The sequence below is a fragment of the Oenanthe melanoleuca genome, chromosome 24 (genome assembly GCF_029582105.1).
Source record: "Oenanthe melanoleuca isolate GR-GAL-2019-014 chromosome 24, OMel1.0, whole genome shotgun sequence".
Taxonomy (NCBI): domain Eukaryota; kingdom Metazoa; phylum Chordata; class Aves; order Passeriformes; family Muscicapidae; genus Oenanthe; species Oenanthe melanoleuca.
The window spans coordinates 1354231-1368396 of record NC_079357.1 but is presented as its reverse complement, the minus strand read 5'-3'; the positions used below and the strand labels follow the sequence as shown (position 1 = coordinate 1368396).

Sequence of the window (14166 nt, the reverse complement as noted above, 5' to 3'; positions counted from 1 at the left end):
GTACCGGAGCTCTTTTCCAGCCGGGACAATCCCGGGATGCTGTACCGGGAGCCCGCCGACTTCCCGCCAATTTGGCGGCTCGTTTGCATAGCCCCGCCCATTCATTTGTACACAGCACACGCCCTCCTCTTATTTGCATAACCCCACCCGTTCATTTACACATTGCACACTCTCCTTTATTTATGCCAATAAATATTATACAACACCGCCCATTTTACACGATGCACCCTCCTTTATTTGCATAACCCCGCCTATTTTGCACCCCGCACCCCGTTTATTTGCATAACTCCGCCCGTTTTTGCACCCCGCACCCCGTTTATTTGCATAACTCCGCCTGTTTTGCGCACCGCACCCTTTTTATTTGCATAACCACGCCCATTGTGCACACTACGTCATCCTTTTATTTGCATAATCCCGCCCTTCATTTGCATAGCACCGCCCATTCCGCGCGTGTCGCGTCAGCCGCGTCCCCCCGGCAACGGTGCCGCGGGTTCGAGTCCGGCCCCGGCGGGTCCCGCTCTCCCCTCACGGTCCCCACACTGTCCCCTCGCTGTCCCCCGGTGTCCCCTGGCCATGCTGCGCGACGAGGACACCGAGGCGGATTTCCAGCGCTTCCTGCGCCGTGTGGACGATGTCAGTGAGTGACCGGAGGGGCCCGGTGGCCGCGGAGGCCTCACCCGGGGACAGGGGGGAGGACTGAGGGCAAGGCAGCCAGAAAATCGGAAAAACCCCTTTGTGCCCCTCTCCGGCTCGGTTTATTCCGAGTTTCCCTGTGGGGAGGCTTTGAGGACCTGTTGTTTTTATTTGGGATGCTGAGAGCCGCTGGCTCCTGTTTGTTTCGGCAATGCTGACAGAAAGTGCAGGTGGCTCCTGAAAGGGACAGGAGATCCAGCCTGTGAAAGTTTATTTCTGTCCATTTCTGTCTATTTCTGTTCATTTCTGTCTATTTCTGTTCATTTCTGTTCATTTCTGTTCATTTCTGTTCATTTCTGTTCATTTCTGTCTATTTCTGTCTCTTTCCGTTCATTTCCGTCTCTTTCCGTTCATTTCTGTTCATTTCTGTTTATTTCTGTTTATTTCTGTTTATTTCCATTCATTTCCGTCTATTTCTGTTCATTTCTGTTTATTTCAAGTGCCCAAGTCTGTGCTGGAGCATCCTGGTCCATGGCAGGGGTCCCTGCCCATAGGGCTGGGTGGATTTTAAGTTTTTTTTTTCCAACCCAAACCATTCCGGGATTTTATGGCAAAAGCCATCCTGGTCACAGAGCTTTCAGAGCAGGTGCCACCTGAACTCCTGGTTGCTTTCACCTTTGAAATCCTGTATGTATATATATATATTTTTTTAATATATATATATTTTTCTGTGCCTTTTTAGCCAATTTGTTGCAAGGGCTGAGTTCCCCGGACCCGGCTGTCAGGGAAAAAGCCATTGCTGAGACAGAGAAAAAGCTCCAGGAGCAAGGAGGCAGCAGGAAGGAGGAGGAGGAGAGCAGGACCACGCTGAACAGAACACTCATCAACACTTCTGTAAGGGCTTTTCCCTCTGAAGTTAAAGCTGGGCTCAGTTCAGCTCTGGCCTCGTTAAAATGGAAACTTTCCAGGAATGTCAGAATTTATCAAATCTTTGTTTAAGTGTCAAACTGCTGCTCCTTCTGTGTGTCAGCCTGGGTATTTCAGATGCACCCAGCTATTCCCTGGTGCTTTGTGCAGCCCAGCCAAGTGTTGCTGTGCTGCTGTGGCTTTTCCCAAAATATCTGTGCTGTGTTTCTGTTTCTGCAGGGCTCAGCGAGGGCAGAGGCAGTGGATGCAGGTAGGACAGTGCTCCTCACAGTCTGTCACACCTCTAAAACCAGTTCTAGCAAGGATAGAGTTCATGCCAGAGCTGATTCCACCCCTGCCAGAGTCCAAGCTGACTTTTTCTGGTGTCTTTAACCAAAATTCAGTCAGATCTAGGACCACACTCAAGGTCTCACCAGCATGGCTGTGTTTGTCACTTGTTCTATTCTGGCTCCTCACACTTTTTATTGTGAATGTAGAAGCAAACCTGTTTGTTTGCCCCTGGAGAGGAGCTGCAGCAAGGCAGGTGTGCAGATCCTCAGGGGTGGCATCATCCCTGTCTGGGACATTGTCAGCCACTTTCCACTTTCATTGCTGAAATGTCCCCTTAGTATTCGCTTTTATTAAGAAATGACTCAGGAATAAATTAGGAATTGTTGTTTTTTTCTCTGTTTTAATGGAGTTTGCTCTTTTTTCCTCTCCCTGAAATGCCACCATGTCTCCTGGCTGGCAGATGGCTTCCTGGCAGCTTTGGAGCAGGATGCCAAGGAGCGAGCCCAGCGCAGGAGGAGGAATGAGCAGCTGGCAAACGGTGACGCCTGAAGGCCCTGCAGGCTGGTGCCTTCAAAAATGACCTGTCAGGGACTGGGGGGGCACAGCTGGGCTTGGCTGAGCCCACAAATGTCCCCAGCACTGGGACAGGGTCAGGACTTCCACAAATCCTGGTTTTCTCCATCATCTCCCCGTGGTTTGGGATGGAGGGAGGGAGTTTGGGCTGGGCAGAGAGGAAATCTCCCTCTGGGAGAGGAATGATTGCACTGAGAGCCTTGGGAATCATGGCTGGGCTGGAATTCTGGTGGCTGCTCCAGCAGGAGCGCGTGGCTCTGTGTGCTCAGTCACACCTGGGGGAGTGGAAAGGAAATTGATGTTTCAATGCTCTGCAGCCCTGAAGGAGCAGGGGAACGAAGCCTTCAGGGCAGGAGACTTTGCCCTGGCCGTCCAGAGATACTCCCAGGGGCTGGAGAAGCTGAGGGACAAGCAGGAGCTGTACACAAACAGGGCACAGGTCAGTGCCAGGGAAGGAGCCACGTGTGGCTGTGCCAGGATAAAACCCCAGAGCATTGCTCTGTTCCACCCTCCTGGATGTGGTGAACCCCTCCAGAACAAGTGGGTTCCACTTCCCATTCCAATTCCCAGCTTCATTTAAATATTTATTATTAATTTTTATTTTTTATTAATGCTTTTTCAGGGATCAATTTAATAACTATAGAGTGAAATATTTGCTTTGCCTTCTCTGTTTGCCTTGTTCACTCTGTGTGTGTGTTTAGAATTCTATTCAATTGATTCTAAATTAGAAAATCCAGGGAGATGGCAAACAAGTTGAGAATGGAAATTACCCTGCAAAATCAATGGCCAGAACAATCAGCAGCCTGAATTTATTCTTTTTAATTAGCCAGTGTTTGTACAGTGGTGAGCAGGATTGTTTGAAGGATTCTAACTCTTCTGCCTGGGTTTTTTTGGGTTTATTTCAGGCCTACCTGAAGCTCCATGAGTATGAGAAAGCCATCAGTGACTGTGAGTGGGCATTAAAGGTACTTTCAGAATTCTCAAGTGGAAAAAACCTCTAAAATCAGCATTATTTACAGAAATCCATATTTTTTACTCAAATGAACAGGAAAATAATCACCTTTTGGAAACCCTGCTTTCCACCCTCACCTCAAGTCTGTGTTTCTTGGATCCCTGGGGGCAATAATTCAGCATAAAAACTTTATAGACACTTCTAAGAAATGGTTTAAATTTCCTAATCTTTGCTTTGGGCAGCTCTAATTATTAATAAGAATGCTGGGAAAAAATATTAAAAGGCTGACATTTTCTAAACACATAATTGATAATAATTTCTTTTTTTAAATCAGTGCAATAAAAATTGCCTTAAAGCTTATTTCCTCATGGGGAAAGCTCACCTGGCACTGCAGCACTTCCCTGAGGTAAGCTGGCTGAATTTTGGCACTTTGGTACAATGTTTTGTTCTGCTTTAATGGGTGAGAGGGAGAAAGTTTCATGCCATGCCTCAGTTCCTGTTTTCTCACTGGAAATCTGATTTTTTGCTCCTTGGGTTTTACTGGAAAATTTCCTTTTAATTTGCAACGCAGTAGGGACTGAAAATATTTGACTTTTTGGAAAATTTTGACATCTGTGTCTCCATAAATTTTACTTTTCACATTTATTAAGGACTGTGGCCCCAAAAACTTTTGGGATCTGATACGGATATCATTGATACCATCTTCCTATTCCCAGCTGAAGCTGAGAGCCCTTCTCTTCCCCCCCTTAAGTGCAGGCAGTGCTATGAGAAGATGCTGCAGATTGATCCCCAGAAGGAAAACCTGTTTAAAGGTAAGAAAAGGAGATTCCCACACTGATTTTCTGATGGAGGTGGAACAGAATTTCCCTGCCATGGTTTCCTTGTCATCTCCCAGATTGTGTGAACGAGGCCAGGCTGGAGGAGAAGAGGGTGAGAGATGAGGAGAGAGCAGAGAGGGAAGCCCAGGCTGGGAGTGTTGCTGCTTCATCCATCCAGGAATTGCTGCAGAGGATCAGCAGCCCTGGCCAGGACATCCTCTACTACACAGGGGGCATCAGGCTGCTGGCAGAAGCTGTGCACAGTTGTGAGTGTTTGCTGCAAACTTGTTCATTCTGGGAGCTGTAACCCAGGCAGAGCAAGGAGCAGTTGTGAAAAGACCAGATTTAAAACATAAACATGCATTTAAAACATGCATTTAAAACATAAAACTGGCAATGTTGGGTATTTCAGCATGGCCACGAGGTGTTTACAGCAGTTTTTAGAATCAGAGTGATGTTGTGGCTGAGCTGCTGAGAGTTCTGAGGGATTTGGGTCTCATTTGTTTATAAATATTTGTAATTCTCTGTTAAAGCCCATTGAGTTACGAAGTTTTGTGTTTCAACCTTCAGTTGTGTTTCACTTGTAGCCAGCACCACCAGGCATGAATTAGAGCAATTTTCAGCTTCAAAACCACTCCTGCCTCATTCATTCTTGAATTTTCCCCCATTTTCAATGATGTTTTTCCCCAGAGCTGCTGCTGCAGTGACCTTTTCTTTTAGCACTGTGCAGGAAGAGCAGGAGCCTGCCTGGCTGTCACACACCTGAGCTGTTTGTCTCTTCCAGGCACTGGGCAAACGTTCTTCAGGACAAACAATGGCTTCAGTATCCTCAGGAACGAGACTGTCAGAGGGTAGGAGCTCTCCAGAGGGGGATTCCAGCCTGGGGAAATGGGAATATTGTTTTCAAGAAACAGAATCACCTCTTGAAATGCAGATGAACTGATCAGAGGAGGATGTAATCCCAGATTTTAGTGAATGGAAGGACCTGTACCTGACTCTGACACAAACAGTGCTCCCTTAGATGCAGGGAGGAGAATTCATGGATTGCTGTTGTGTCTGCTCTTTCTGGGCAGTTATCCTATCCCTCGTGCTGAGAGCAGCTTTGCAGAAAAAAATCTGAATGTGAAAGAACATCTGAAGGCTCTGGCTGCACCCCCTGGGGCTGTGATTGGGCACCAGTGAAGATTTGGGTCCTGCAGCACTGACATTTTTTAGGCCTCATCCATATTTTAGTGGTGGCTGCAAACAGACCTGAGGGGTGAAGCACAGAGAAATTTTCATTCCCTGGATCTTTCCCACTGGTTTGATCCATCCTTTGCTCTGCTCACAAGCTGCTTTTTCTCATTTCAGGGCCTTCTGTGCAGAGAGCAAAAGCCCTGCTGAGGTGGAGCTGTGTGTTTCCCTTCTCCTGCTGTTTCAAGCTGCCTGTGCTGGGAATGGTAAAGGCCTGGAATCCACACCCATCCCTGTCCATGTGTGATTCATGTGTGTCCTGGTTTGGGGACAGGTGTCTGCCAAGAAAGGCAGGAGCTTCTCTTTGAAATGGAGAATGGAAACCCCCTCCCTCCAAATTATTATTATGATTTTGAAATTAAGGGACTCTCAGGCAAAGAGATGGGAATTAGGATGGGAATTTACTAGGAAAATTAAAATAGCAATGCAGTATTACACAGAACAATCCCAACCCTGCCAGAGTCAGAATCCAAGCTGACACCCGTCAGTCAGTCAGGGTGTTGGCACAGTCCCATTCAATGGTGGCTGCATCCTCCTGCAGGGGCAGATGTGGTTCAGCTGGAGCAGTGCTCCTGGAGAAGGTGCAGTTTCCTCTGAAGCTCCAGGGATGATGTGCAAAGGTCTGGTTTTCCTCTGGAATCCAGTGGAAAGAAGGTGCCTTGGTGTCCAAAATGTCAGTTTTTATCTGGGTAGGAAAGGCTTGGCTCCTCCCCTGGCTGGAGCATCTCCCATGGGATGATGGAATTTTATCAGTCATGCCCTGGGACTCACTGGCCATTAACAGGAGATATCTCCTGGAGGGAGGATGGGCTGTGGGAAGATAAAGATGATTGCCCAGCTGGTTTAAAGATGGCCCATGAGCAGATAATGTGTGCCAGGAGATCAGGGTCACTGTGACAGAATTCACATTTCTGTTCATCAATGTGCCATTGCTGGGGCTGCCTCTGGGGCTGGGCACAGCCTCCCTTCTCCCTGGCTCCATGCAGACGTGGTTGTCACCCAAGTTTTGCAGGTCTCAGGAGGGGTTGGATGCAACCATGATTTTAGAAAATGAAATTTCCACTCTCTGAGCATTTCAAAGCCACCCAAGGGGTGGGAAGTAAATTCTCTGGGATTATTGCTGCTCTTAAGATATACACAATTTTCTGCTTTAAGCAGTTGTACCTGCAAAAAGCAGGGTTTTATAGAAGGCTGAATTATTTTAGAATTAACAATCAGTAGTGCTTGGGCTCTGTTTTTAGGGAATGCCCACAGGGGTGAGCAATGGGCTGGGGTGGGTGCTAAAGTGGAAATGCAGAATACTGATGTCTGTGTTCACTTGTGGGGTTCAGCTGATGCCAAATAAAATCTTCATGCTGGAAAAAAAGCATAAAATAAAATGAGGGTGCCAGTGAGTGTCCCTGCTGTGAGATTTCCTCCCTCTCTGCAGAAGAAAATCAGCGTCTGCTGCTGGCCCAGCCCGAAGTGAGTGCCCAGCTGGCAGAGCTGCTCTCCTCTGGCACAGCCCAGCTCCAGAGGGAGACCCTGGCACTGATTTCTCTCTACTCAGAGCACGAGGGTGGCCGGAGGCTGCTGCTCAGGCAGGACCTGAGCAGGTGAGCAGCAGTCCTGGAGGGGTGAGCTCAGTGCTCAGAGCTGCCCCAGCTCCTGGGGAAACCTCCTGAGGGGACACAGGGACAGTGGCAGTGAGCTGGGACAGGCCTGGCCTGGCAGGGGTCACACCTGGGTGTGTGGGGTGGAGCTGCAGGAAGTTTTGGTGCCTGAAACAAAGCAGGAGGGTGATGCTGTGATTTTGAACCAGTGTTGAGCTCACCCTGGTGCCTCTAAAATCTCCTGGGTTCCAGCTGAGAGCCTCTCCTCATTTAAAAATTGGGATTGATGGTTATTTAGTGTTGCCATGGCTCACTGAGTGGGGAAAGAGTCACCATCCCATTTTTCTGCTGCTTCCTCGCAGAGTTCTGCTGAGAAATGTCCATTGAGTAATCGTGGGTGATCAGGACAGATTGTTCATTTTTCCTGGGGAGGAAAGGTTAAAGGAATGAGCCACATCTCAGAGGGTGCTTAAAAAGGCAGATTTAACGTGGCTTGAAATACCCTCAATCTGAAAAACCAGAATTTTGATCTTTAATGATTAAACCAAAGCTGACACCAATTTTTGTTTGTTTCTTTATTATTATTTTAATTCCAGATGGCTGCAGATTTTGATGGCATTTGTCAAGAGCACTGATGCAAGAGCTGACAGTGCCATGAACATCCTGTCTGACTTAACTGGGGAGGAAAGGTAATTTAAATTCCTCATTCATTTCTGGAAAATTGTGCTTTGAGTTGTATGAAACGAGCCAGGGTCAGGCTGTTGGCCATTTTTGCTGTGAGCTTACTGATTCTATTGCTCTGGTTTTTGACTCAAACTTTGGGGTTTTGACTCAAACTTTGGGTTTTTATCCCCCAACAGGTTCCAAACCCAGTGTCAGGCAATGCTTTCCACAGGTGTTTTGCCTTTATTCACCCAGCTGCTGGTAGGGAAAATCTGATTTTGTATTTCCAGTTTATTTTTGTCTAACATGTCCTGGGTCTGCTCTATGGGTGTAAGAGATTGACTTTTATCAGGAAAATGTTATTTTCCTCCAATATTTTGTCCTACAAATCCCTATTTTAATATTCAATACAAACTCCAGCCTTGGTTGCAGATTCCCACTGATAATTTCACCTTCAGCTTTGAGTTTTGCTCTTCTTGATGTGATTTCATCCCCTGTCAGCCACCTGTTCTGTCTTGGATGGTGATTTTTGCCTTCTAATCTGAGGGATCAGGCTGAGGAGATGACACTGGGTCCCTTTCCTGGGTATCCTTTATTCCAACAGCAAATTGAAAAATGTGTTGGCTTAAAGAGCAAGTTGGAATGTGCAGAAACCTGTCCTGAGGAAGGGGGAGGATTGGTTCTGCTGCAGAATGGGAGCTGGGCAGTAAAATCATCCCATTTCTCCCAAGGAACAGCAAGAGAATGATTTTAGCACTTCCCCATTGTTTGTGTCTCTTCTTTGTGAACATTCCCTGCTGGAATTCCAGCTGCAGCAGCTGTTCTGTGCCCAAGGGAATGACTGCAGGAAATGGGGATTAGGCAGCACAAAACCCATCCCTTTCCTCCAGAGCTCACGAAGCAGAGGAGCCACTGTGGAAATGAGAAATGTGCAAACCTTGGGCAGCTGGGCTGAGCAGAGGGACCCTGGGGGGCTGTTTGCAGGGGGTGTGAGGTTGGTTATTAACCTCTGGAGCTCTTGGCTCCAACTTCTTAAATGAGCAAGCAGCTAATGGTTGCTAAAAAGGTTATTTATTACAAAGCACATCAGTCTCAAAAGGCAAGCAAGAAAGCAATGGCAAAAGTAAATGGCTAAAAGCACTAAGCACTAATTCTTCCCAGTACAAACTCTTATATAGGATTTTCCCAACAAGCTAAGACACAAACTCAGGGCACCACTCCTTAAGCTGTTAGAATTCCAGTTTTTAACACACCAGGTTATGTATAGACTACTCATACAACCTGTCTTGTTCCAGCTGAAAAATATCAGCAATATTCTTACTAGAGCTCTGTTATGTCTGAGCACTGCCTACAGCCATGGTCCTGGAGCCTGTACTGAACCCATCAGCATGTTTCAACCTTCACTAGAACTCACACTGTAACTTTGGAATCTAAACCTTTCACTTACTGAAAGCTCACACTACTTACTTCTACTTAAATGCTTACTTTATGTATGAGTGGCTTTAATTCAATCCCTGCACTCTGATTTCTCTCTGAAGAATTCAGAGACACCCCTGACTCACTGACTCCAGCAGGGTGGCACCCAGGGGCTGTTTGCAGGGGGTGGCACCCAGGGGTGGCACCCAGGGGGCTGTCTGCTGCTTTGGTGCTCACTTTGCCTTGCTGTGTTGGCAGGTGTGTGCCAGGCAGGTGAACCAGGCAGCCCTGGCCCGTGCAGTGGGGGTGCTGGGCAGCCTGTGTGCAGATGTGGGGCTGAGGGCACAGCTGGCTCGGAGCAGGGAGTGCTGGCAGGCCTGCCTGCAGCTGCTGGTAAAGGAACCCCCAGTTCCCACCCCTCTCCCCTGTTTGTCTGCTCCCCTTCCACTCCATTTGGGATTTTGGGGGCAGCCCACCCACAGCTGTGTCCCTTAAAGGTGACCCCTTCCAGGTGAGGCTGTGCTGTGAGCACAGTCCCCAAAAACTGAAGGGTCAGGGGGTGGGAAGGGATTTTTGTAACAAACATCCCAAATTTGGGGTGTGCAGCTCTGGGTACCAAACACATTTGGGTTTGTGTCACAAAGGTGTCCTTGGTTCTGCTTCTCCCAGAACTTCTCCTCCCCCTGGAAGAAGGAAAATTCTTCATCTGATTTGTTTGCCCTGCTCTCCCACAGGATGGGTGCCCTGAGGGCAGCAGCCCTGGGTACCAGCTGTGTGTGTTTGCAGTGCTGGGGCTGATGATGAACCTGCTGCTGGAATCCAATGGCACCATCCAGGTAGGCAACAGCTGGGAATTAAAAATAAATTATAGTGTTGCAGGTTATTTTTAAAGGTAGTTGGCATTTTAAGTAGGCTGGAAAGTAAAAACTCCCTGAGTTTTCCCTCTGTTTTCCCTTTATTTTCCCTGAGTTTTTCCTTTATTTTCCTTTATTTTCCTTGTGTTTTCCCAAGTTTTCCCCATGTTTTCCCTTTATTTTCCCTGAGTTTTCCCTGTGTTTTCCAGGACTTAGCTGTGCCCATCAGTGGCAGGTGCCTGGCTCTGCTCAGCCATCAGGATGGAAGGATTGTCACAGTGAGTCACCAACAAAAGCTGGGCTTGGCTCTCCTGAGCTCTTCAGAGCAAAATTCTGCCTTGTGCAGGAGGCTTTGAAGCCTAAAACATTCCTAATAGCAATAGAGAAATAATAAACCACTTTTATATTCATTTTATATGGTTTGGTGCAAGAGGTTTTCAAGGTTCTCTTGAAATGTGCTTAACAGAAGCTCTTACAAACCATTTCAATATGAAACCTTTTAAAAATCAGTGGAGGAAAAGTAAGGAAATTGTTCTGAGCTGTTCTCCCTCTCTCATGCCAGCACTGCTGGGCTGGTCTCTACCAGGAATTTGTATTTTTTTCTTTTTTTAATGAATGGACACACAGAGAGTTGTGCTGGTCCCAGTTTGGGCTCATCTCTCCCTGTGCTCAAACTCTGCTGTGCTCAGTTTCCAAAAAACAACAAAAAAGCCAAAAGATGTTCTTCGTTAAGTTCTGTAATTCTGGGATTTCCTTAATTTCTGTGACTTTCTCCTTTTAGCACTTTAATTACTTCACTCTTACTGAGCAAGAAGCAGGATAATTAAGCTGCCTGAACCAATAAACATTTGTTTTTGCTTCTCTCTCCTTTTTCCCTCAGAGAGCCATTGGAGTGCTGAGCCGTGTCCTGCCAGCCTCTCCCTCTGCAGTGGAGGAGGTGGTGAGAGCAGGAGTGGTGAAGAAAATGCTCAAATTCTTGAAAGTAAATCCAAATTTCTTTATTTCTGCCCTGAGCAAATCCAGCTCCCCCTGTGTTTCTCCTCCTTTCCCTGTGTCTGCATCCTTGTCCATTGTAACAGCACTGCCAGGTTTCATTTTAAGCCTTTTAAATTTCTTTTTAAATTCTTGTTCTGATTTTGGCTTTATCTCTGTGTCCAGCAGATGTGGATTATGTTAGTCTAGAAAAAATCTGTGGCACTGGATTCTTGTCAAGGGGAGTTGATTTGAAAGGATTGGGCTGCAGAGATCCAGGGAATTTAGTGTGTTTATTACTGGAAATAAATGAGTTTGGTGTGATTCTCAGCCTGTGTTCACCCTGAGATAAATGCCCTTGGATAAAGGTTTTCATTTGGTATTTGGGCTCAGGCCTGAGGAGCACCTGAGTGTCCCCATGGTCCCAGACTGTTGTGGATGAGCTGTTTGTTCACTCTGCTTTAATCCCCAGGCTGGGGGACAGCTCACGTGCAGCTATGCCATAAAAACCCTTTCCATCTGCACCAAGAGCAGCAGGAGGGCTCAGGAGGAGCTGCTGAGGTGGGATAAAAGTAAGTGAGACTTGGATTTCCAGGGGTTGGGGTTGTTCATGGTGTCCTCCATGGGGATATTGGCCTGGCACTAAAACCAGAGCAGTTTTTGGGGATTTCTGGTCTGTTTGCTCTGCTCTGTGCTGCAGCCCTGCTTGGATTGCTTGAAAAGCCAGCCCAAATCAAAGCTAATGGGGCTACAACAGAGAATACTGAGATTTTATTTACAGGAGGCTGTCAGTGCCTGCAGTTCAACTGCACCCCAAGGATTTCCTCTCCTGAAAAGCCTCTCAGAGCATCTCCTTCCTTCTGTGCAGCCCAGATTCCTCCCCATCAGCTGCAGGCAGAGCTTTCAGTGCCTCACCTCAGCAGCCACACTTCACCCTTGTTCTCTACACCAAAACTCTGGGTATTCACCTGTGAGAAGTCACTGATTCTTATTTTGTCAAACCTCTCAGGGGAGAAAGCCCTGGCTGTGTTTCTCTAATTGTTCAGCATTCTGTGGCCTGAGATGCTGCTGCTGCTTTCAGGTGTCAGAGCCAAAACTCTGCTGTACTCAGGGGCAGCTCCCAGATGAGCTGAGCTGCTTTGGAAGCTCTGGATGTACAAAAAGCTTTTTTTTAAATGTTCCTTTTTCCACAGCATTTCTGGTTTCAGGCATTTAACATGGCACCTTCAGCTCTTGGTGACAGAGACATCTGGGCAAGTGGGGCTGGATGCTGAAATTGCCACAAAATTCCCTTGAAATTCCCAATTTTTTTAGGGGAACAGCACCCAGCTGGAACAGCTCTGTGCCTAACAGAGGTTTCCCCCTGGCAGGGCTGCAGGTGCTGCTGAAGCTGCTGGAGGCAGGGGATGAGCTGCTGGTGGGGAATGCAGCTTTCTGCCTGAGCCAGTGCCTGCTGCTGCCAGGGGCAGCCTCAGCCCTGCTGGGCTCCAGAGTGGTGCAGCTGCTGCTCAGGCAGGCAGGGGGGGATGCCCAGAGAACCTCAGTGCAGCAGAACTCAGCCATTGCCCTGGGCAGGCTCTGTGTGGCTGAGCCAAGGTAGGCACAAAAAATCCCTTTTTTTATATTTATTTTTTTATGTTACTAGGTGATAATCCCTGAAAAAACTGACCAGTGTGAGTCAAATCTAGAATTATTAGGTTAATTAATAGAAATGCTTCATGAATTCTATTTCCTTCCTCCAACCAGAATTGCCTGTTGTGATCCTGTCCCCAAATCCTGGGGTATCAATTCTGCTCCACATCTTTCATTGCCAGGAGTTCATTGACCTGTGCTGGGAGAGCAGAAGTGATGTTAGGAGTCTGTAGGTCCCAGATGAGCAGTAGAAAGAGTATCAGCCCTGAGATAGAAGGGAAACTCTTTATTTTCTTAATTTGGTTAATCTGAAATGCCACCTATTTGAAGAATGTTATTTATGTGCCTTTCTGAGGGCAGTAATAATCTGGAAACTTTTAAGAACATCCCTGTTATTATCTAGAAACTATTTTAAGTTTTAACTATTATTTTATTTATTTATTGAATATAGCATTAAACACCCCTGAAAGTTTGGGCAGAGCAGTGAAAGCTTAAGACTTGAATTTTGAGTCACCCCCTGTTGTCTCTGCAGGCACATTCAGCAGCTGAGGAAGCTCAACGGCTTGGCCATCCTGAACTCCTCCATGAAATACCTGCCCAGCAGCTGAACTCTCCAGAAACTTCCACAAGTGCCCTGCATCTCACTTGCTGTTGAGTTGTCTTTGTTTTAATAAAATTAATTCAAAACTCATCAACTTTTTCAGTGGCTTTTTGGAGTGGTTTTGGTCCCCCACAGAAGCCAGTGAAACAACACCAGGAGGAAAAGGTTAATTTATAATCTCAGCTACCAACCAAAATCTCACCTTGCATCAGGCTGTCTGTGCTTTAATAATTGATATAAATTTGATAAACGGCCATAAATACAGCTTAGCTTTTTTTTTTTTAAATTTTTTTTTTAATTTTTCTTGGTTTTGACTGCAGGAAACAGAGGGATTTGTTGCATTTCTGTGAGGAATAAGCAGAGGCCAGTCCAGTTTGGCTTTAAATGGTTCTTCAGCTCCTCTCCTTGACACCTGGGCTGTCAGTTCTGTGGGGAACCTTTGTCCCCTCCAAGCAGGGGCTGACAAATTTTTCCAAAGAGCTGAATCAGCTTCCCACTGGAGATTCTCTTGTTTTTGGGATGGAAAGCATGCAGTGGATTATTTCAGTTTAATAATTTGGGGGTTTAGGGTCACAAATGCCACGGGGAGGGTTCAGGTGCTCTGCAAGCAGCAGGAATTTCCCTTCCCAGGGAGGGGGAGAAGCTGCAGTGCCCTGACCTTGGTTGTGCAGGGAGGTTCTGCCCTGGCTCTGCCAGCCCCTGGTGCTGCTGGATCCCTGCTCAGCTGCAGAATGGGTGATTGTTGTCCCCAGGAGCCAGCCCTGCCTGTCCCTCTGTCCCCAGCTGTCACTCGGGGCTTTATCTGCCTCTTGCTCAGGTGTTCAGTGCCCTCACACAGGCAGGGCTGTTCTCTCCTGCAGCTTTGGCTCAGTGTTTGTGTGCCTGGCACTGAGAGATCCCTGCTGGCTGCTGGGGGAATATTTACAGTTATTTGGGGGCTTAATGGCTTAAAAAAAAAAAAAAAAAAAGTGTGGCTGTGATTGTGCCCAAGAAGCCTCTGGGCTCTCAGGAAGGTTTGAGCTCTGTGCTT

At 47.1% G+C, this 14166-nt stretch overlaps 1 protein-coding gene across 1 annotated transcript; it reads left to right on the top strand.

The window, feature by feature from the left end:
* Positions 1-436: 436 nt before the first annotated feature.
* Positions 437-13228, top strand: TTC12 (tetratricopeptide repeat domain 12). Its single transcript, XM_056509645.1, has 21 exons — positions 437-637; positions 1376-1527; positions 1780-1810; positions 2291-2368; positions 2721-2842; positions 3309-3368; positions 3690-3761; positions 4107-4167; positions 4251-4439; positions 4958-5024; positions 5524-5612; positions 6836-7001; positions 7595-7687; positions 7859-7922; positions 9336-9470; positions 9812-9913; positions 10141-10209; positions 10812-10913; positions 11376-11475; positions 12274-12499; positions 13068-13228. The coding sequence occupies exons 1-21, from the start codon at positions 574-576 to the stop codon at positions 13141-13143; spliced, it is 2118 nt and encodes a 705-aa protein (XP_056365620.1). The 5' UTR covers positions 437-573; the 3' UTR covers positions 13144-13228.
* Positions 13229-14166: the final 938 nt, after the last annotated feature.

Coding starts and splice junctions, on each gene's coding strand:
- TTC12 (XM_056509645.1), top strand. CDS start 574: ATGCTGCGCGACGAGGACACCGAGGCGGATTTCCAGCGCTTCCTGCGC. Junction 1,811..2,290: donor GGCAGAGGCAGTGGATGCAG/GTAGGACAGTGC, acceptor CCTGGCTGGCAG/ATGGCTTCCTGGCAGCTTTG. Junction 4,440..4,957: donor GGCAGAAGCTGTGCACAGTT/GTGAGTGTTTGC, acceptor TGTCTCTTCCAG/GCACTGGGCAAACGTTCTTC.